This window comes from Mesoplodon densirostris, chromosome 5, assembly GCF_025265405.1.
Source record: "Mesoplodon densirostris isolate mMesDen1 chromosome 5, mMesDen1 primary haplotype, whole genome shotgun sequence".
Taxonomy (NCBI): Eukaryota; Metazoa; Chordata; class Mammalia; order Artiodactyla; family Ziphiidae; genus Mesoplodon; species Mesoplodon densirostris.
The window spans coordinates 59,452,909-59,470,796 of NC_082665.1; the positions used below are offsets into that span (position 1 = coordinate 59,452,909).

The 17,888-nt window shown below is 36.9% G+C and overlaps 1 protein-coding gene across 1 annotated transcript in view; it reads right to left on the reverse strand.

The window, feature by feature from the left end:
- Positions 1–17,888, reverse strand: part of SLC9C1 (solute carrier family 9 member C1) — a 138,858-nt gene that overhangs the window by 48,297 nt on the left and 72,673 nt on the right. Inside the window, exons 12-15 of the mRNA XM_060098810.1 lie at positions 8,574–8,655; positions 5,725–5,891; positions 3,833–3,958; positions 88–182 (exon numbers count right to left, since the gene is read on the reverse strand). Coding sequence (XP_059954793.1) covers positions 88–182; positions 3,833–3,958; positions 5,725–5,891; positions 8,574–8,655 — 470 coding nt within the window. The remainder of the gene's footprint in view (positions 1–87; positions 183–3,832; positions 3,959–5,724; positions 5,892–8,573; positions 8,656–17,888) is intronic.

Genomic DNA, 17,888 nt, shown 5'->3' on the forward strand with positions numbered 1-17,888 from the left:
TTACCGGACAAAAGCGAGAAACTCATTTGCACAATTTCCTAAATGTAGTGGCTTAGGATGGAAGCCTTCTCCTGAAAATGTACTTACTCTCCTTTCTCACCAAAGCTTCCTGCTGCACCTACCAGCACCTGGACTGCACTCTGGGACAGAGTCTCATTCCTGTATTGTCTCTGGTAGCTTGCCTAAAAGAAATGTTGAATCAAATCATTCTATAATATGGGTAACAGGGACAATATATTATTTTCTTTATGGAAAAATAACCTGTGAGAAAGAAGTCAAAATCCCCAAATAATCTAGTATCTTTATATATAAAAAATTTTTTTTCTATGGAGTCCAGACCATGAGGTCAGTGCAGAAGGTAGGTCTGAGTTTTGGGTGGAATGAAAATGGTTATGCAGGAAACTAGGTTCCTCTAGATGTTAATTAGGTTTTCAAAAATAAGTGGAGTTCTGTGGCCAAATAAGTGTGGGAACTGTTGCAAAGTATCCCCATCTTAAAAGTTTATAATGCATATTAGAATATTAAAGACTCTGAGAAATTCTACAGTAAGAGATTCTGATTTATATCTTTATTTAATTCCACTTCCCCAAATATTTTGACCACAGAACTCTCTTGTCTCCTATCTATTCCCAGCATGAAATGAACTGCTCCTGTGGTGCAGAACACAGACATTCATTCATTCAGTCCATATACTGAGAACCCACTCGGCTTCTGTGTGCTGAACATTGTTGAGAATCAACTTCCTAAATTGGGATGTGTGATATGACTAAAGATTCCTGGTTCCATAGAAGACATTCTGTCTGCACAATTATTTACGGACATTTAAACATGGTTTTGCTCTTGGGGGATCCTAGAAAGGGGCAGAACTAGATTTAAGGATGAAAGGTCAAAAGGTTATTTGTCAGTAATGAAAGGAATTCAATAGAGTATCATTTTCTCCTTAAACTTCATTAAAATACTTGCAAAATAATGTAAAATTAAAATATTTTCAGTATCCTCAAAGATAAGCACTGTAGTTTGTGGGGGAAATAAGAAAGCTCAAAGTCATATGGAGCTCATGAAAGCTTAGCGACATAAATGACAAAGCAGTTAGATACTAGAAAAATGTTAACTCTTAAGTGATCCTTCACACCAAAATGTAAGAAGAATTTAGAGAATAGTTGATTCCTAACAATAACTGCCATCTCTGAACTCTCTAATATACATTGAATTAACATAATAATTTATGTTTTACAGAAAATTATTTAATTCTTGCAACAGCTTTATGAGGAAGGTATACGAATCTGCATAGATGAGAAAGATGAGGCTCCTCAGGGAGCTGAGCAGTTTTCTCAAGATCACATTGGAAACTCAGTTCTTTCTGAATTTAAAGCCTGCCTCTCTTTTCCCCCATTATGTTGTGCTGCTCTCTTGTGCCACTGTCTTACCATGCTGTGCTTCATCTTCTTTCTTTTTAAAATTAATTAATTTATTTATTTGTCTTCTCTGGGTCTTAGTTGCCACACACAGAATCATCATTGCCACGTGTGGGTTCTTCCTTGTGGCATGTGGGATCTTTAGTTGCAGCATGCATGCGGGATCTAGTTCCCTGACCAGGTATCAAACCCGGGACCCCTGCATTGGGAGCGTGGAGTCTTAACCACTGGACCACCAGGGAAGTCCCCCTCTTCTAACATACAGTAGTGGAGGAGATATTGCTCCCGTTAACAAGAGCTGGCTGAGATTTAAATAAGAACTCTCAGAGCTTTGAAAACTGCAATAACCAATTAATACTGTAGGGAGCAGTGAACATTAGCATTGAGATTGCAGAAATCAAATCAACCAGCTAAGATACACATGAAAATATGTCTAGAACAAAGAAAGGCTAAAAATATATGAGGTGAGATGAAGATCTGGAGAATAGAACAGAGAGATCCAATATATTTTGAAAAATAGGATTTCTGGATTAAGACCTAACACACAGCACAAAAATCAATGAAGATATAATAGTAGAAAAAAAACCATTTAAGGCAATAAATCAAAAAGTTACAGGAAGTATATATTGCAGAAAACACAGGCTATCATGAGTGGAAGGAATCTAAGAGGTCATTCAGGTAGCATAATTTCCCCTTTTACAGATGGGGAGAATAACAACTTAAAAGAATATGTTCTGGGGCCTCCCTGGTGGCGCAAGTGGTTGAGAGTCCGCCTGCCGATGCAGGGGATACGGGTTCGTGCCCCGGTCTGGGAGGATCCCATATGCCGCGGAGCGGCTGGGCCCGTGAGCCATGGCCGCTGAGCCTGCGCGTCCGGAGCCTGCGCGTCCGGAGCCTGTGCTCCGCAACGGGGGAGGCCACAACAGTGAGAGGCCCGCATACCGCAAAAAAAAAAAAAAAAAAAAAAAAAGAATATGTTCTGAGTCACATATCATATTAATAATAAAAGCAAGACTAAAAATGGAGTCTCCTGCATTGATTTTAAGGGTTCCTGAATACTATATTTTCCTGAAATAAATTAAAAATCTGGAAGCGACTCAAAGACATGATCTCATAAAATCTGCTGGTGGAACAAAGCATGATATGGGCATAAGTTCACCCTTCATGGCACTGGCTCAATTGTTTAAAGAAGTTATTTAGGTCCTTGGAAAACTGTCTTTGTGACTCAGCTTGTCTGCCAGGACTACTTCTGAGGAGGGAATAATCATACCCTAAAGATCTTCCATTTCCCAAGTTAGACTGAGCAAGCAGAATCCTATATGCATGGAACAGCTAAGAAATGCATGACAGTTCCACAGGCAGTGAGGAAGTCCCAACATGAACATGTTGAGAGGATGAGTCATGGCAACTGGTCAAGACTCTGTCTCTGACCTGGATAGAAAATGGTAACTGGGCTATTAGCATTTCCTCACAGAGTCCTATATGCTGCTGTGCTACAGAATTTCTTTAATTTTTACCCAAGATTTGATATGAAAACCTACTAACCTATACCTGCAGTTACTAGTGGACTTGGTGGTATTCTTTCAGGAAAAACTGGTTTGGTCCAGATATAGGCAGTGTCATGGAAATGACTGCATAATGCATCTGGTGGTAGAGCTCAGCTGTAATTCCTGCCATTGGGATCTGTGAAATTCCAAGTTCCTCAAAAAACACACCTTCTACTTAAGCTAATTTGAGTGGATTTCTTTTTCTTTTTGTCCTTTTCTTTTTTGTCTTTGCAGTCAAGCAGATTCCTAAGACAATGCCAAACTTCCCTTTGCCTTTGTAAACAATCTATTAAGCTGTGCAGGTGAGCATAACCAAGATGTCTTAAGCAAGGGAGAAACTTTTCAGTATAATTTTAGCCAATAATTTAATTTTTTTAGTATAGTATTGGCACAAAAACAGACATGTAGATCAATGGAACAGGATAGAGAGCCCAGAAATAAACCCAAGCACCTATGGTCAATTAATCTATGACAAAGGAGGCAAGAATTTACAATGGAAAAAGACAGTCTCTTTAATAAGAGGTGCTGGGAAAGCTGGACAGCTACATGTAGGAGAATGAGATTACATTTTCTCACATCACATCCTAAAATAAATTCAAAATTAAAGACCTAAATGTAAGACTGGAAACCACAAAACTAGAAGAAAACATAGGCAGAACACTCTTTGACATAAATCGTAGCAATATTTTTTGGGATCTGTCTCCTAAGGCAAAGGAAACGAAAGCAAAAATGAACAAATGGGACCTAATTAAACTTAACAAAGGAGCCCATTGATAAAACGAAAAGACAACCTACTGAATGGGAAAAAAAATTTGCAAATGATATAAATGATAGGACAATAATTTAAAAAGCGTATAATAAAATACTAACTATTTGTGCTGACAGGAGACGCCGCTTGGCCAGCTCCATTGCTTCAATGTTAAGGGTCTCATCTATTTCCTTGTTACAGTGTAGACATTTCACTTTTTGATGTTCTGTTGTTTCTTCTTGGCCCAACTAAATAAAACACAAATCAAACCCAAAAAATAATACATGAACATTAACATATTGTTTAGCATAAACCTCAAGCGATTCACATACCATTTTGGTTTAAAAAAGTATAGAAATTTTGCTAGATACAGAAAAATGTTCAGATGAGTTTTCTCATTGTTTGCACAGTCATCTAGAAGGTAAAATAATTGCCAATTTGGCGGGAAGGAGTTATATCATATTTTTACCTTTGCATGACATTGGTAAAAGTTTATAAAAGCTACTACATTTCTGATCACACTTTTAAACCACTGGTTCTGAAAGTGTGGTTCCCCAGCACCAGCAGCATCACCTGGGTATTGTTAGAAACGCACATTCTCAAACCCCACCATAGACCTGCTGAATCAGAGACTGTGGGGAGATGGGACAGCAATCTGTGTTTTTACAAACCCATTCCATGATTCTGCTACAGCTAAAGTGTGACAACCACTGCTTTAAACTAATCACTTAAGGTAGAATAAAAAGTGAACATGGCTGTTAGGAGATGGGTATATGGATAACTCCATTTTATAGATGAAAAAGTAGAAGCTTAGATAAAATAAAAGGTTTATATAAAGATCACAAAGCATTTATTAAGTGGTAAAACTAGGATATGAACCCAGATTTTCTGAGTCTAAAGCCAATGTTCTATCTATAACACTAGAATATCCCTCATGTCAGCATCATAAAGAGGACAATGTAGTTGTTTAATTATCTGCCTTCTGAGACAGATCAAATACCAGAGTGGTGCCCTTAACCCTGACTTTGCATTAGAATTAGCTGGGTAAATGGATTAAAAATATATATTCCTGGGACCCTCCTCAAACCATCTGCATCAGAATCTCCTGGGTAGAAGCTGGGAAATCAATCCGTATTTTTTAATAAGTTTTCCAGGTGATTCTGATGCAGCCAGATTAACAAAGGCCACAATCAGATATTGGGAGCTACTATAAAAAATCCTTAGATTTGACTTGGTACTTTTCTTATCCAGAAATCCTGGCAATATTCCTGCAGACACAAGGCTTGATTCTGGGCCCCGATCTGGAGCTTCAAGCACCATAGAGGATTTAAAATGGAGTTTTAGAAATCCTATTTCATAGCAACCAATTATCTTATGTCTACAGTCATAGAAGCTAGCCCCTCATATGGTGTGATGCAGAAAAACATTGCAATGAAAATTGGACGTAATATAGGAGACGACAACCCAGAAGAAGCCTTGAGCAGATACCAGGACAACTTTTATTATTTCTCCTTGTGGCATTCATGACTGCTGATGAATTATGAACTCATATATGAATTAGAAGTCTGACCATGGAGATTCTAAAGCATATCTCAGAAGCAGGAGGTGACATTTCACCACATCTAATCGTATGACACTGGCTTTGAATTTTATTTTACATTACAAAGTAATATTAACCATAAACCAGGGCTTAGCAAGTACTTGGCTATATAATAGCCTAAATAAACACTGAATCAATGCTGTCCATCTTCAGCCCAGTAAAAAAACTAGCCATTTTCTAGGGCTCACTCTCTTCTTTTTATGCTGTCTTTTAAAGGCTGCTCCAATACACTAGTCCTTCTTTTGAATTTACAATACATACTTGATATACTCAAAGGGGTTGTCAGTTCTATTTTGCCCCATAGTGGTCACAAAATTCCCTAAGAATTGTGAATTAATATTTATAACATTTATACTTATTTAAGGGCAATCATATCCACTTTGAAGGAATAAACAAAAGATATTACTTGCTTACTGCATATGGGTTTTGCAGTATAATTTCTTTCTCAACCATGTTCCAATCTGCGTTAGCAAGATCTTTGTCAAATTTGAGTGCAGAGGCTGCAGATACGGTTAGTTCTTGAAAGTGTTGAAATGTATAATACAGTGATTTATACTTTGTTGATGTGACATCATGAAGACCTTTGATACAAAGAACACATTTTATAAATAGTAGACATCATCATTTTGATAATATATATAGAATATACACATATACATATAGATGTGTAGGAGATATATGCAGGAGGTATAGATATACATATACATATATGTACACAGTGTATGTGTAGATATATACATATATTTCCCACCTATACATAAGGTCATATATATAAGTATTTATAATATATATTTATTTATCTCCAGATGTATACATTTGACCCTTGAACAACATGGGAGTCAGGGGTGCCAACCCTCCACGCATATAACTTTACAGTTGGCCGTTCATATCCATGGTTCTTCATCCTCAGATTCAATAAGCAGGTTCATGTTATACTGAAGTACATATTAAAAAATTTTTTAATTAAAAAAAATTCACATCCACTTATAAGTGGATTGGTGTAGTTCAAATCCATGTTGATCAAGGATCAACTGTGTGTGTGTGTGTGTGTGTGTGTGTGTGTGTATGTATATATATCTCCAGACCTCAATAATGTTTGAAGGAATCTTACTACCAGACACAAATTCCCTTTTTCTGAGCCATAGAAGTTTCTTTGGAAAGCAATAATGTTCCATGAACAAATGTTCACTGCTCTCAGTGCAAGTAAACAGATGCTCCACAATAAGAATTTTAGGTTTATTTAGCTACTAAGTAGAACATCTGATAAACTGCAGAAATTTACCTCTTTAATCTGTTTTTCCCATTTTACTATGTTAAGGCTCAGAAAATAAAAACAGAAAAAAAAGTAAATGGAAGAAAAGATTTTATTGCAAATATGAGGATGAAGGTGCAATATTATCCATAAAGATGAAATTTAAGATTGGTTACAAAATGCCATATGAATGAAAACTCTGCGTGTAACAAGAAAGGGTGATAAAGCAGTTAAGAATACAATGGATTAAACGCATTAGAGCAATTTGTTTTTAGTTCTTTAACTGCCATTATCAAGCCATGTGACCTTAGACAAGAACTTTTAACTCTTTAGATTTCAATTTATCAATTGTTAAAAAGTAGGGGAGGGCTTCCCTGGTGGCGCAGTGGTTGAGAGTCTGCCTGCCGATGCAGGGGAAACGGGTTCGTGCCCTGGTCTGGGAAGATCCCACAGGCCGCAGAGCGGCTGGGCCCGTGAGCCATGGCCGCTGGGCCTGTGCGTCCGGAGCCTGTGCTCCACAACAGGAGAGGCCACAACAGTGAGAGGCCCACATACCGCAAAAAAAAAAAAAAAAAAAAAAAAAAAAAAAAAAAAAGTAGGGGATTGAAACAGTCATATTGTATAATGCAGTTGCCTCCTAAAACTGGTATTTCTGCTTCTACTCTCTTCATAGCTCCTAATCAGCTATCCACAGAGCCAGAGTTATCTTTTTAAGGACCTTATTCATAAAATTACACTTACTTGCTTAAAACCAACCAAGAAATCCATCTATCCCTTAGAATAAAATCTTAAAATTCAAGGTCCTTCATTATCTAACTCTTTCCCTACCTCTCCCATCTGGACTTCCCTCACTATTGGCATTGTTCTCGAAGGTCCCAGCACCTTACCTTCTTTCCTTGAACACACTCATTTTCTAATTTCCTCAGGAATCTATTACCTGTTGTGTTTTCTATTTTATTTATATGTGGTTTGTTTATTTTTATACAAAAATGACTCTCTGATATTACCTTATTTGACTTGTTTACTGCCTGTTTCTCCTCTCTCCAACATAAGCTCCATCAACTCAGAAATCTTTCTTGTCTTCATAATGCATCACTATCAGTTAGAATAGTGACTGGCATATACGAGGCTCTTAACAAAAAGTTTGTCAAATAACTGAATAAACTTATTGTATAATTTTACTTAAACTGGACTAATGTAAATAAGTAATCTTTTTTATTTTAATTGGAGTAAAATTGCTTTACAATGTTATGTTAGTTTCTGCTGTACAATGAAGTAAATCAGCTATATATATGTATACCTATATCCCCTCCCTCTTGGACCTCCCTCCCACCCCGCCCCCATCCCACCCATCTAGGTCATCACAGAGCACAGAGCTGAGCTCCCTGTGCTATACAGCAGGTTCCCACTAGCAATCTATTTTACACATGGTAGTGTATTTATGTCAAACCTAATCTCCCAATTCGTTGTACCCTCCCCTTCCCCTTCTGTGTCCACATGTCCGTTCTCTATGTCTACATCTCTATTCCTGCCCTATAAATAGGTTCATCTGTACCATTTTTCTAGATTTCACATATATGTGTTAATAATATATGATATTTGTTTTTCTCTTTCTGGCTTACTTCACTCTGTATGACAGACTCTACATCCATCCATATCTCTACACATGACCCAACTTCATTCCCTTTTTATGTCTGAGTAATATTCCATTGTATATATGTACCACATCTTCTTTATCTATTCATCTATCGTTGGACATTTAGGTTGTTGCCATGTCCTGGCTATTGTAAATAGTGCTGCAATGAACACTGGGGTACAAGATTATTGCTTATTGGCCTAACAAGCTTATTGGCCTAAACAATTCATATGACTTTACATAGAGATCCAATTTCCTCTTCAATTAGACACCATTGATTTGTATTTATATGGCTTCTTTCTTCATTATTAACAATTCTTTAACATGTTTGGAATATTTTTCTCTTCACTCAGAATATGAATTTGCAGGGCTTACCGAGTTTAGTAACTGCCATTGGCAAAATAAATCTATTGACAATCAGGCTAACTAAGGATACTGACACTCCATGAAATAATATCTGGAATAGAAAAAAAAAAAGTAAGTTTTCATCACAATGTCATATAATATACTCTATATTTACCAATGTAAATTAAGCTAGGATGTACTATGTCAATAGATACTCATGGCAGAGGGGAATTTGGATGTCAGCCATGATGAAAGTACTCTGGGGGTTCTCTATCTTCTTGCATGTGCTTCATTCACATTTCTGGAACCAAACCAAAAATCAGGACACATGGTTTGACAAATATTTATGTACATATGAAGACATTAGTAGAAAATACTTGTTCTTAAATTCCATTACTGCACTTCTTGAGCCCTGGAAATATACCTGTGCTTCACCAATTCTCATCCACCATACACACCTCCATGTACCCAGCCACACAGTTCTTTGTTCAACATTATCAGCACATCTGTATGAAATAATTCTCTCCACCTAGGAAAAGAGAACAACTCAGAGGCCTTGGTATGTTTGCTCCACCTCATACTTTGCCTCTCTGGCATCTCATTGCCAGCAGGGAGGAACAATTGATGGCTTTGGTGACACCTGTTTTTTTTTCTCCACTTATATCCCAAGTTAATCTCCATGGACAGATGAAGCAATACTTTTCAATTTGATACTACATACTTCCATCATTTTATGGAATTCTAACTTCCAGAACTTATTTTAAACTCTTAGCCAGTCCTCTATTCTTTGGCTACAAATGGAGGTTATAGACAGAGCATGAAACCACACCAGAGGCTTTCAAGTTTGCACACTAGGATCACCAGAGAAACTTTAAAATATTGGTGCCCAGGATCGTGCCACTGAATATTCTGATTTAATTCGTCAAGGGTTCAGCCCAAACACTGGTAATTAGAAAAACCAAGGTATAATTTACACACATTGAAATGTACTTATGTATCATTTGATAAGTTTTGACAGTGCATACACCCATATAACCCTCAGTCCTATCAAGATGTAGAATATTCTCATACCCCTCCAAATTTCTCCAGTGCTGCTCCAATCAATCCCCACCCGACACGAGGCAACCACTCTTCCTATTTCTATTTCTATAGGTGAGATTTGACAGTTCTAAAACCTTCATTTAAATTGAGTATTATGTTTCTCATTGTAGTTTTAATTTGCAGTCCCCTAGAGTAATGATGTTAAGCATTTTAATGTGCTTAGTGGTATATATCTTTATTTTTGAAATATTTGTTCAACTCTTTTGCCTATTTTTAAAATTGGGTTGTTTTTCTTTTATTATAAAATTGTAGAAATTTTGAAAAATATATTCTGGATAAAAGTGCATTGTCATACAGATGGCCAACAGGCACATGAAAAGAAGCTCAATGTCGCTAATTATTAGAGAAATGCAAATTAAAACTACGATGAGGTATCACCTCACACCGGTCAGAAGGGCCATCATTAAAAAGTCTACAAATAACAAATACTGGAGAGGGTGTGGAGAAAAAGGAGCCTACCTACACTGTTGGTGAGAATGTAACTTGATACAGCCACTATGGAGAACAGTATGGAGGTTCCTTAAAAAACTGAAAATAGAGTTACCATATGATTCTACTCCTGGGCATATATCTGGAGAAAACTCTAATTCGAAAAGATACATGCACAGCAATCTTCACTGCAGCACTATTTACAATACATGGAAGCAATCTAAATATTCATCCACAGATGAATGGATAAAGAAGATATATACACAATGGAATATTACTCAGCCATGAGAAAGAGTGAAATAATGCTATTTTCAACAACTTGAATGGGCCTAGAGATTATCATACTAAGTGAAGTAAATCAGACAGAGAAAGACAAATATCATAGGATACACTTACGTATGGAATCTAAAAAATGATACAAATAAACTTATTTACAAAACAGAAATAGACTCACAGACATAGAAAGCAAACCCCTGGTTACCAAAGGGTTTAGCAGTGGTGGGGGGAGATAAATTAGGAGTTTGGGATTAACCTATGCACACTACTATATATAAAATAAGTAAATAACAGGACCTGCTGTATAGCACATGGAACTATATTCAATACCTTGTAATAACCTATAATGGAAAAGAATCTGGGAAAGAATATCACTTTTCTATATACCTGAAACTAACACAAAGTTGCATATTAGCTATATTTCACTAGAAAACTACAGAAAAATGTGCATTATCCGATATATGTGTTATGGATATTTTCTCTCAGTTTGTGACTTACATTATCCATTTATGTAAAGCTATCTTTTGGTAAGCAAACATTTTTAATGTTGAGAACTCCAATTACTATTTTTTTTAATCTAAAAACCCTTTGTCTATTCCAAGGTTGCAAAGGTATTCTCATGTTTTCTTCAGAAGTTTAGGGTTTTTGATTTTATATTTATGTCTATGATGCATCTCTAAGCACTTTTACATACGGTGTGAGGTAAAAGTGGAGGTTTTACTTTCTTTGGCAACTTATTTACCTTATAACTGGGAGTCTGTACTTTTAGGCTGCCTTCATCCATTTCCTCTGTCTCCTCTCACCACCTCTGGCCATCACCAATATGTTCTCTGTTTCTATGAGCTCAGTTTTTTTAGATTCCACAAATAGTTTTTTGAATGTTAAACTAATATTTCTGGACATATTTTTTGGATAAAGTCTATTTGATCATAATATCATACTTTTTATATATTTAAAATTAATTGGCTACATATTTTCTAAGAATATTTGCATCATGTTTAATTAATGGTTTTGTTTGTTTGTAATTATCTTTGTTGGGGTTTAGTATCAGAGTGGGCTGGTCACATAAAATAAGAAAGTGTTTCATCATTTTCTATTTTATGAGTGAGTTTATGTAGAATTGTTATCATTTATTCCTTAAATGTTTGGCAGAATTTACCAGTCAAGCCACCTGGGCTTCTAGTCTGTGAGACAGTTTTAATTTATATACCCAATTTCTTTAACATATATAGAGCTATTCAGATTTTCTATTTTCTTTTGTGTCGGTTTGGGTAAGTTGTGTTTTTGAGGAGTCTAACCATTTTCATCTAAGGTATTGAATTATTCTGACAAAAAGTTATGCATAACTTCTATTTATTACTACTTTAATAACTGTATAATTTGTAGTCATGTTCTCTTTTTCATTCTGGATGTCAGTAATTTGTTCCCTATCTCTTTCTGTCTGTCTCTGTCTCCCTCTCTTGCTCTTTCTTAAGGTTTAACATTTTATTTATTTTATTTTTTTAACATCCTCATTAGAGTAAAATTGCTTCCCTGTGTTGTGTTAGCTTCTGCTGTATAACAAAGTGAATCAGCTATACGTATACATATATCCACATATCCCCTCCCTCTTGCATCTTCTCCCACGTGTCCATGTGGTCAAAAAGCACCGAGCTGATCTCCCTATGCTATGCAACTTCTCTCCGCTAGCTATCTATTTTACATTTGGTAGTATCTATATGTCCATGCCACTGTCTCACTTCGTCCCAGCTTACACTTCCACCTCCCTCTGTCCTCAAGTCCATTCTCTATGTCTGCATCTTTATTCCTGTCCTGCACCTAGGTTCTTCAGAAGCATTTTTTAAATTCCATATATATACATTAAAATACAGTATTTGTTTTTCTCTTTCTGACTTAACTTCACTCTGTATGACAGACTCTAGGTCTATCCACCTCACTACAAATAACTCAATTTAGTTTCTTTTTATGGCTGAGTAATATTCCATTGTATATATGTGCCACATCTTTATCCATTCATCTGCCAATGGACACTTAGGTTGCTTCCATGTCCTGGCTATTGTAAATAGAGCTGCAAAGAACATTGTGGTAAATGACTCTTTTTGAATTATGGTTTTCTCAAGGTATATGCCCAGTAGTGGGATTGCTGGGTCATATGGTAGCTCTATTTTTAGTTTTTCCAGGAACCTCCATACTGTTCTCCATAGTGACTGTACCAATTTACATTCCCACCAACAGTGCAAGAAGGTTCCCTTTTCTCCACAGCCTCTCCAGCATTTATTGTTTGTAGATTTTTTGATGATGGCCATTCTGACAGGTGTGAGATGATATCTCATTGTAGTTTTGATTTACAGTTCTCTAATGATTAATGATGTTGAGCATCCTTACATGTGTTTGTTGGCAATCTGTATATCTTCTTTGGAGAAATGTCTAAGTCTTCTGCCCATTTTTGGATTGGGTTGTTTGTTTGTTTGTTATTGAGCTGCATGAGCTGCTTGTATATTTTGGAGATTAATCCTTTGCCAGTTGCTTCATTTGCAAATATTTTCTCCCATTCTGAGGGTTGTCTTTTGGTCTTGTTTATGGTTTCCTTTGCTGTGCAAAAGCTTTTAAGTTTCATTAGGTCCCATTTGTTTATTTTTGTTTTTATTTCCATTTCTCGAGGAGGTGGGTCAGAAAGGATCTTGCTGTGATTTATGTCATAGAATTTTCTGCCTATGTTTTCCTCTAAGAGTTTTATAGTGTCTGGCCTTATAACAGGTCTTTAATCCATTTTGAGTTTATTTTTGTGCATGGTGTTAGGGAGTGTTCTAATTTCATTCTTTTACATGTAGCTGTCCAGTTTTCCCTGCACCACTTACTAAGAGGCTGTCTTTTCTCCACTGTATATTCTTGCCTCCTTTATCAAAGATAAGGTGACCATATGTGTGTGGGTTTATCTCTGGGCTTTCTATCCTGTTCCATTGATCTATATTTCTGTCTTTGTGCCAGTACCATACTGTCTTGATTACTGTAGCTTTGTAGTATAGTCTGAAGTCAGGGAGCCTGATACCTCCAGGTTCATTTTTCTTTCTCAAGATTGCTTTGGCTCTTCAGGTTCTTTTGTGTTTCCATACAAATTTTGAAATTTTTTGTTCTAGTTCTGTGAAAAATGCTATTGAGAGTTTGATAAGGATTGCATTGAATCTGTAGATTGCTTTGGGTAGATAATCATTTTCACAATGTTGATTCTTAAAAATCCAGCAACATGGAATATCTCTCCATTTGTTTGTATCATCTTTAATTACTTTCAACAGTGTCTTGTAGTTTTCTGCATACAGGTCTTTTGTCTCCTTAGGTAGGTTTATTCCTAGGTATTTTGTTCTTTTTGTTGCAATGGTAAATGGGAGCGTTTCCTTAAATTCTCTTTCAGATTTTTCATCAGTAGTGTATAGGAATGCAACAGATTTTTGTGCATTAATTTTGTATCCTGCTACTTTACCAAATTCATTGATTAGCTCTAGCAGTTTTCTGGTAGCATCTTTGGGATTCTCTATGTATAGTATCAGGTCATCTGTAAACAGTGACAACTTTATTTCTTCTTTTCCAATTTAGATTCCTTTTATTTCTTTTTCATCTATGATTGCTGTGGCTAAAACTTCCAAAACTAGGTTGAATAAGAGTGGTGAGAGTGGGCAACCTTGCCTTTTTCCTGATCTTACTGGAAATGGTTTCAGATTTTCACCATTGAGAACGATGTTGGCTGTTGGTTTGTCATATATGGCCTTTATTATGTTGAGGTAAGTTCCTTCTATACCTATTTTCTGGAGGGTTTTTACCATAAATCGGTGTGGAATTTTGTCAAAAGCTTTTTCTGCATCTATTGAGATGATCATATGGTTTTAATTCTTCAATTTGTTATTATGGTGTATCAAACTGATTGATTTGCATATATTGAAGTATCCTTGCAATCCTGGGATAAAGCCCACTTGATCATGGTGTATTATCCTTTTAATGTGCTGTTGGATTCTGTTTGCTAGTATTTTGTTGAGGATTTTTGCGTCTATGTTCATCAGTGATATTGCCCTGTAGTTTTCTTTCTTTGTGACATATTTGTCTGGTTTGGTATCAGGGTTATGATGGCCTCATAGAATGAGTTTGGGAGTGTTCCTCTCTCTGCTATACTTTGGAAGAGTTTGAGAAGGATAGGTCTTAACTCTTCTCTAAGTGTTTGATAGTATTTGCCTGTGAAGCCATCTGGTCCTGGGCTTTTGTTCATTGGAAGATTTTTAATCACAGTCTTAATTTCAGTGCTTCTGATTGGTCTGATTATATTTTCTATTTCTTCCTTCTTCAGTCTCGGAAGGTTGTGGTTTTCTAAGAATTTGTCCATTTCTTCCAGGTTGTCCATTTTATTGGCATGTAGTTGCTTGTAGTAGTCTCTCATGATCTTTTGTATTTTTGCAGTGTCAGTTATTACTTCTCCTTCCTCATTTCTAATTCTATTGATTTGAGTCTTCTCCCTTTTTTTCTTGATGAGTCTGGCTAATGGTTTATCCGTTTTCTTTATCTTCTCAAAGAACCAGCTTTTAGTTTTATTGATCTTTGCTATTGTTTCCTTCATTTCTTTTTCATTTATTTCTGATCGGATCTTTATGATTTCCCTCCTTCTGCTAACTTTGGGGTTTTTGTTCTTCTTTCTCTAACTGCTTTAGGTGTAAGGTTAGGTTGTTTATTTGAGGTGTTTCTTGTTTCTTAAGGTAGGATTGTATTGCTATAAACTTCCCTCTCAGAACTGCTCTTGCTGCATCCCATAGGTTTTGGGTCATTGTGTTTTCATTGTCATTTATTTCTAGGTATTTTTTGATTTCCTCTTTGATTTCTTCAGTGATCTCTTGGTTATGTAGTAGCATATTGGTTAGCTTCCAAGTGTTTGTAGTTTTTACAGATTTTTTTTTCTGTAATTGATATCTAGTCTCATAGCACTGTGGTCAGAAAAGATACTTGATATGATTTCAATTTTCTTAAATTTACCAAGGCTTGATTTGTCACCCAAGATATGATCTATCCTGGAGAATATTCCATGCGCCATTGAGAAGAAGGTGTATTCTGTTGTTTTTGGATGGTATGTCCTGTAAATATCAATTAAGTCCATCTTGTTTAATGTATCATTTAAAGCTTGCGTTTCCTCATTTATTTTCATTTTGGATGATCTGTCCATTGGTGAAAGTGGGGTGTTAAAGTCCCCTACTATGATTGTGTTACTGTCAATTTCCCCTTTTAAGGCTGTTAGCATTTGCCTTATGTACTGAGGTGCTCCTATATTGGGTGCATAAATAATTACAGTTGTTATATCTTCTTCTTGGATTGAACCCTTTATCATTATATAGTGTCCTTCTTTGTCTCTTGTAATAGTCTTTATTTTAAAGTCTATTTTGTCGTATACAAGAATTGCTGCTCCAGCTTTCTTCTGATTTCCATTTGCATGGAATATCTTTTTCCATCCCCTCACTTTCAGACTGTATGTTTCCCTAGGTCTGAAGTGGGTCTTTTGTAAACAGCATATATATGGGTCTTGTTTTTGTATCCATTCAGTCAGTCTATGTCTTTTGGTTGGAGCATTTATCCATTTACATTTAAGGTAATTATCGATGTGTGTGTTGCTATTACAATTTTCTTAATTGCTTTGGGTTTGTTATTGCAGGTTTTTCCCTTCTCTGTGTTTCCTGCCTAGAGAAGGTCCTTTATTATTTGTTGTAAAGCTGGTTTGGTGGTGCTGAATTCTCTTAGCTTTTGTTTGTCTGTAAAGGTTTTAATTTCTCTGTCAAATCTGAATGAGATCCTTGCTGGGTAGAGTAATCTTGGTTGTAAGTTTTTCCCTTTCATCACTTTAAATATGTCCTGCCAGTCCCTACAGGCTTGCAGAATTTCTGCTGAAAGATCAGTTGTTAACCTTATGGGGATTCCCTTGTATGTTAATCGTTGCTTTACCCTTGCTGCTTTTAATATTTTTTCTTTGTATTCAATTTTTGATAGTTTGATTAGTATGTGTCTTGGCATGTTTCTCCTTGGTTTTATCCTGTATGGGACTCTGCATTTCCTGGAATTGATTGACTATTTCCTTTCCCATATTAGGGAAGTTTTCAACTATAATCTTTTCAAATATTTTCTCAGTCCCTCTCTTTTTCTCTTCTTCTGGGACCCCTATAATTCGAATGTTGGTGCATTTAGTGTTGTCCCAGAAGTCTCTGAGACTGTCCTCAATTCTTTTCATTGTTTTTTCTTTCTTCTTTTGTTCAGTAATTATTTCCACTATTTTATCTTCCAGGTCACTTATCTGTTCTTCTGCCTCAGTTATTCTGTTATTGATTCCTTCTAGAGAATTTTTAATTTCATTTATTGTGTTGTTCATCATTGTTCGTTTGCTCTTTAGTTCTTTTAGGTCCTTTTTAAATGTGTCTTGTATTTTCTCCATTCTATTTCCAATATTTTGGATCATCTTTACTATCATTAGTTTGAATTCTTTTTCAGGTAGACTGCCTATTTCCTCTTCATTTGTTTGGTCTGGTGGGTTTTTACCTTGCTCCTTCATCTGCTGTGTATTTCTCTGTCTTCTCATTTTGCTTAACTTACTGTGTTTGGTGTCCTCTTTTTGCAGGCTGCAGGTTAGTAGTTCCCATTGTTTTTGGTGTCTGCCCCCAGTGGGTAAGGTTGGTTCATTGGGTTGTGTAGGCTTCCTGGTGGAGGGGACTGGTGCCTGTGTTCTGATGGATGAGGCTGGATCTTGTCTTTCTATTGGGCAGGACTATGTCTGGTTGTGTGTTTTGGGGTTTCTGTGAACTTATTATGATTTTAGGCAGCCTCTCTGCTAATGGGTGGGGTTGTGTTCCTGTCTTGTAAGTTGTTTGGCATGGGGTGTCCAGCACTGGAGCTGGCTGGTCGTTGAGTGGAGCTGAGTCTTAGCATTGAGATGGACATCTCTGGGAGAGCTCTTGCCGATTGATATTATGAGGAGCTGAGAGTTCTCTGGTGGACCAATGTCCTGAATTTGGGTCTCCCACCTCAGAGGCTCAGGGCTGACACCCAGCTGGAGCACCAAGACCCTGTCAGCCACACAGCTCTAGTCCTCCCCTTGTCACTCTGGGACATAATCAGGAGAAATCTCTGAGTTCCTGGGTTCTCGCTGGACCGGGCCCCCTGCCCCTGCTGCAGGTGTCCCTGATGGTGTTCAAAGAAGAAAATGGTTCCTGATGGAGGAGACTGAGTGGAGGAGGCAGCTTCACCAGGCTGCTGCCAGGTGGGCTGGTTCATAAAGAGAGTGTAGTGCCCTGAATCTGCCTTTAAAGGCAAATGTTTAAGGGACAGGCACAGTGTGTCTTCTGGCACGAATTTTTGATACCTCCAAGCTCCCAGCAATAACTGCTTGACTTGAGGATAGTGGAAAGTCTTGTCGAGTTGCTGTAGCCTTGACCTTGACAGACTTAGCATGGGAGCTCTATGTGTCCAGGCCAGAAGCACCCATGCTACCCCAGGCCCTTTGGGCCCCTTCCTTTGCGTATGTAA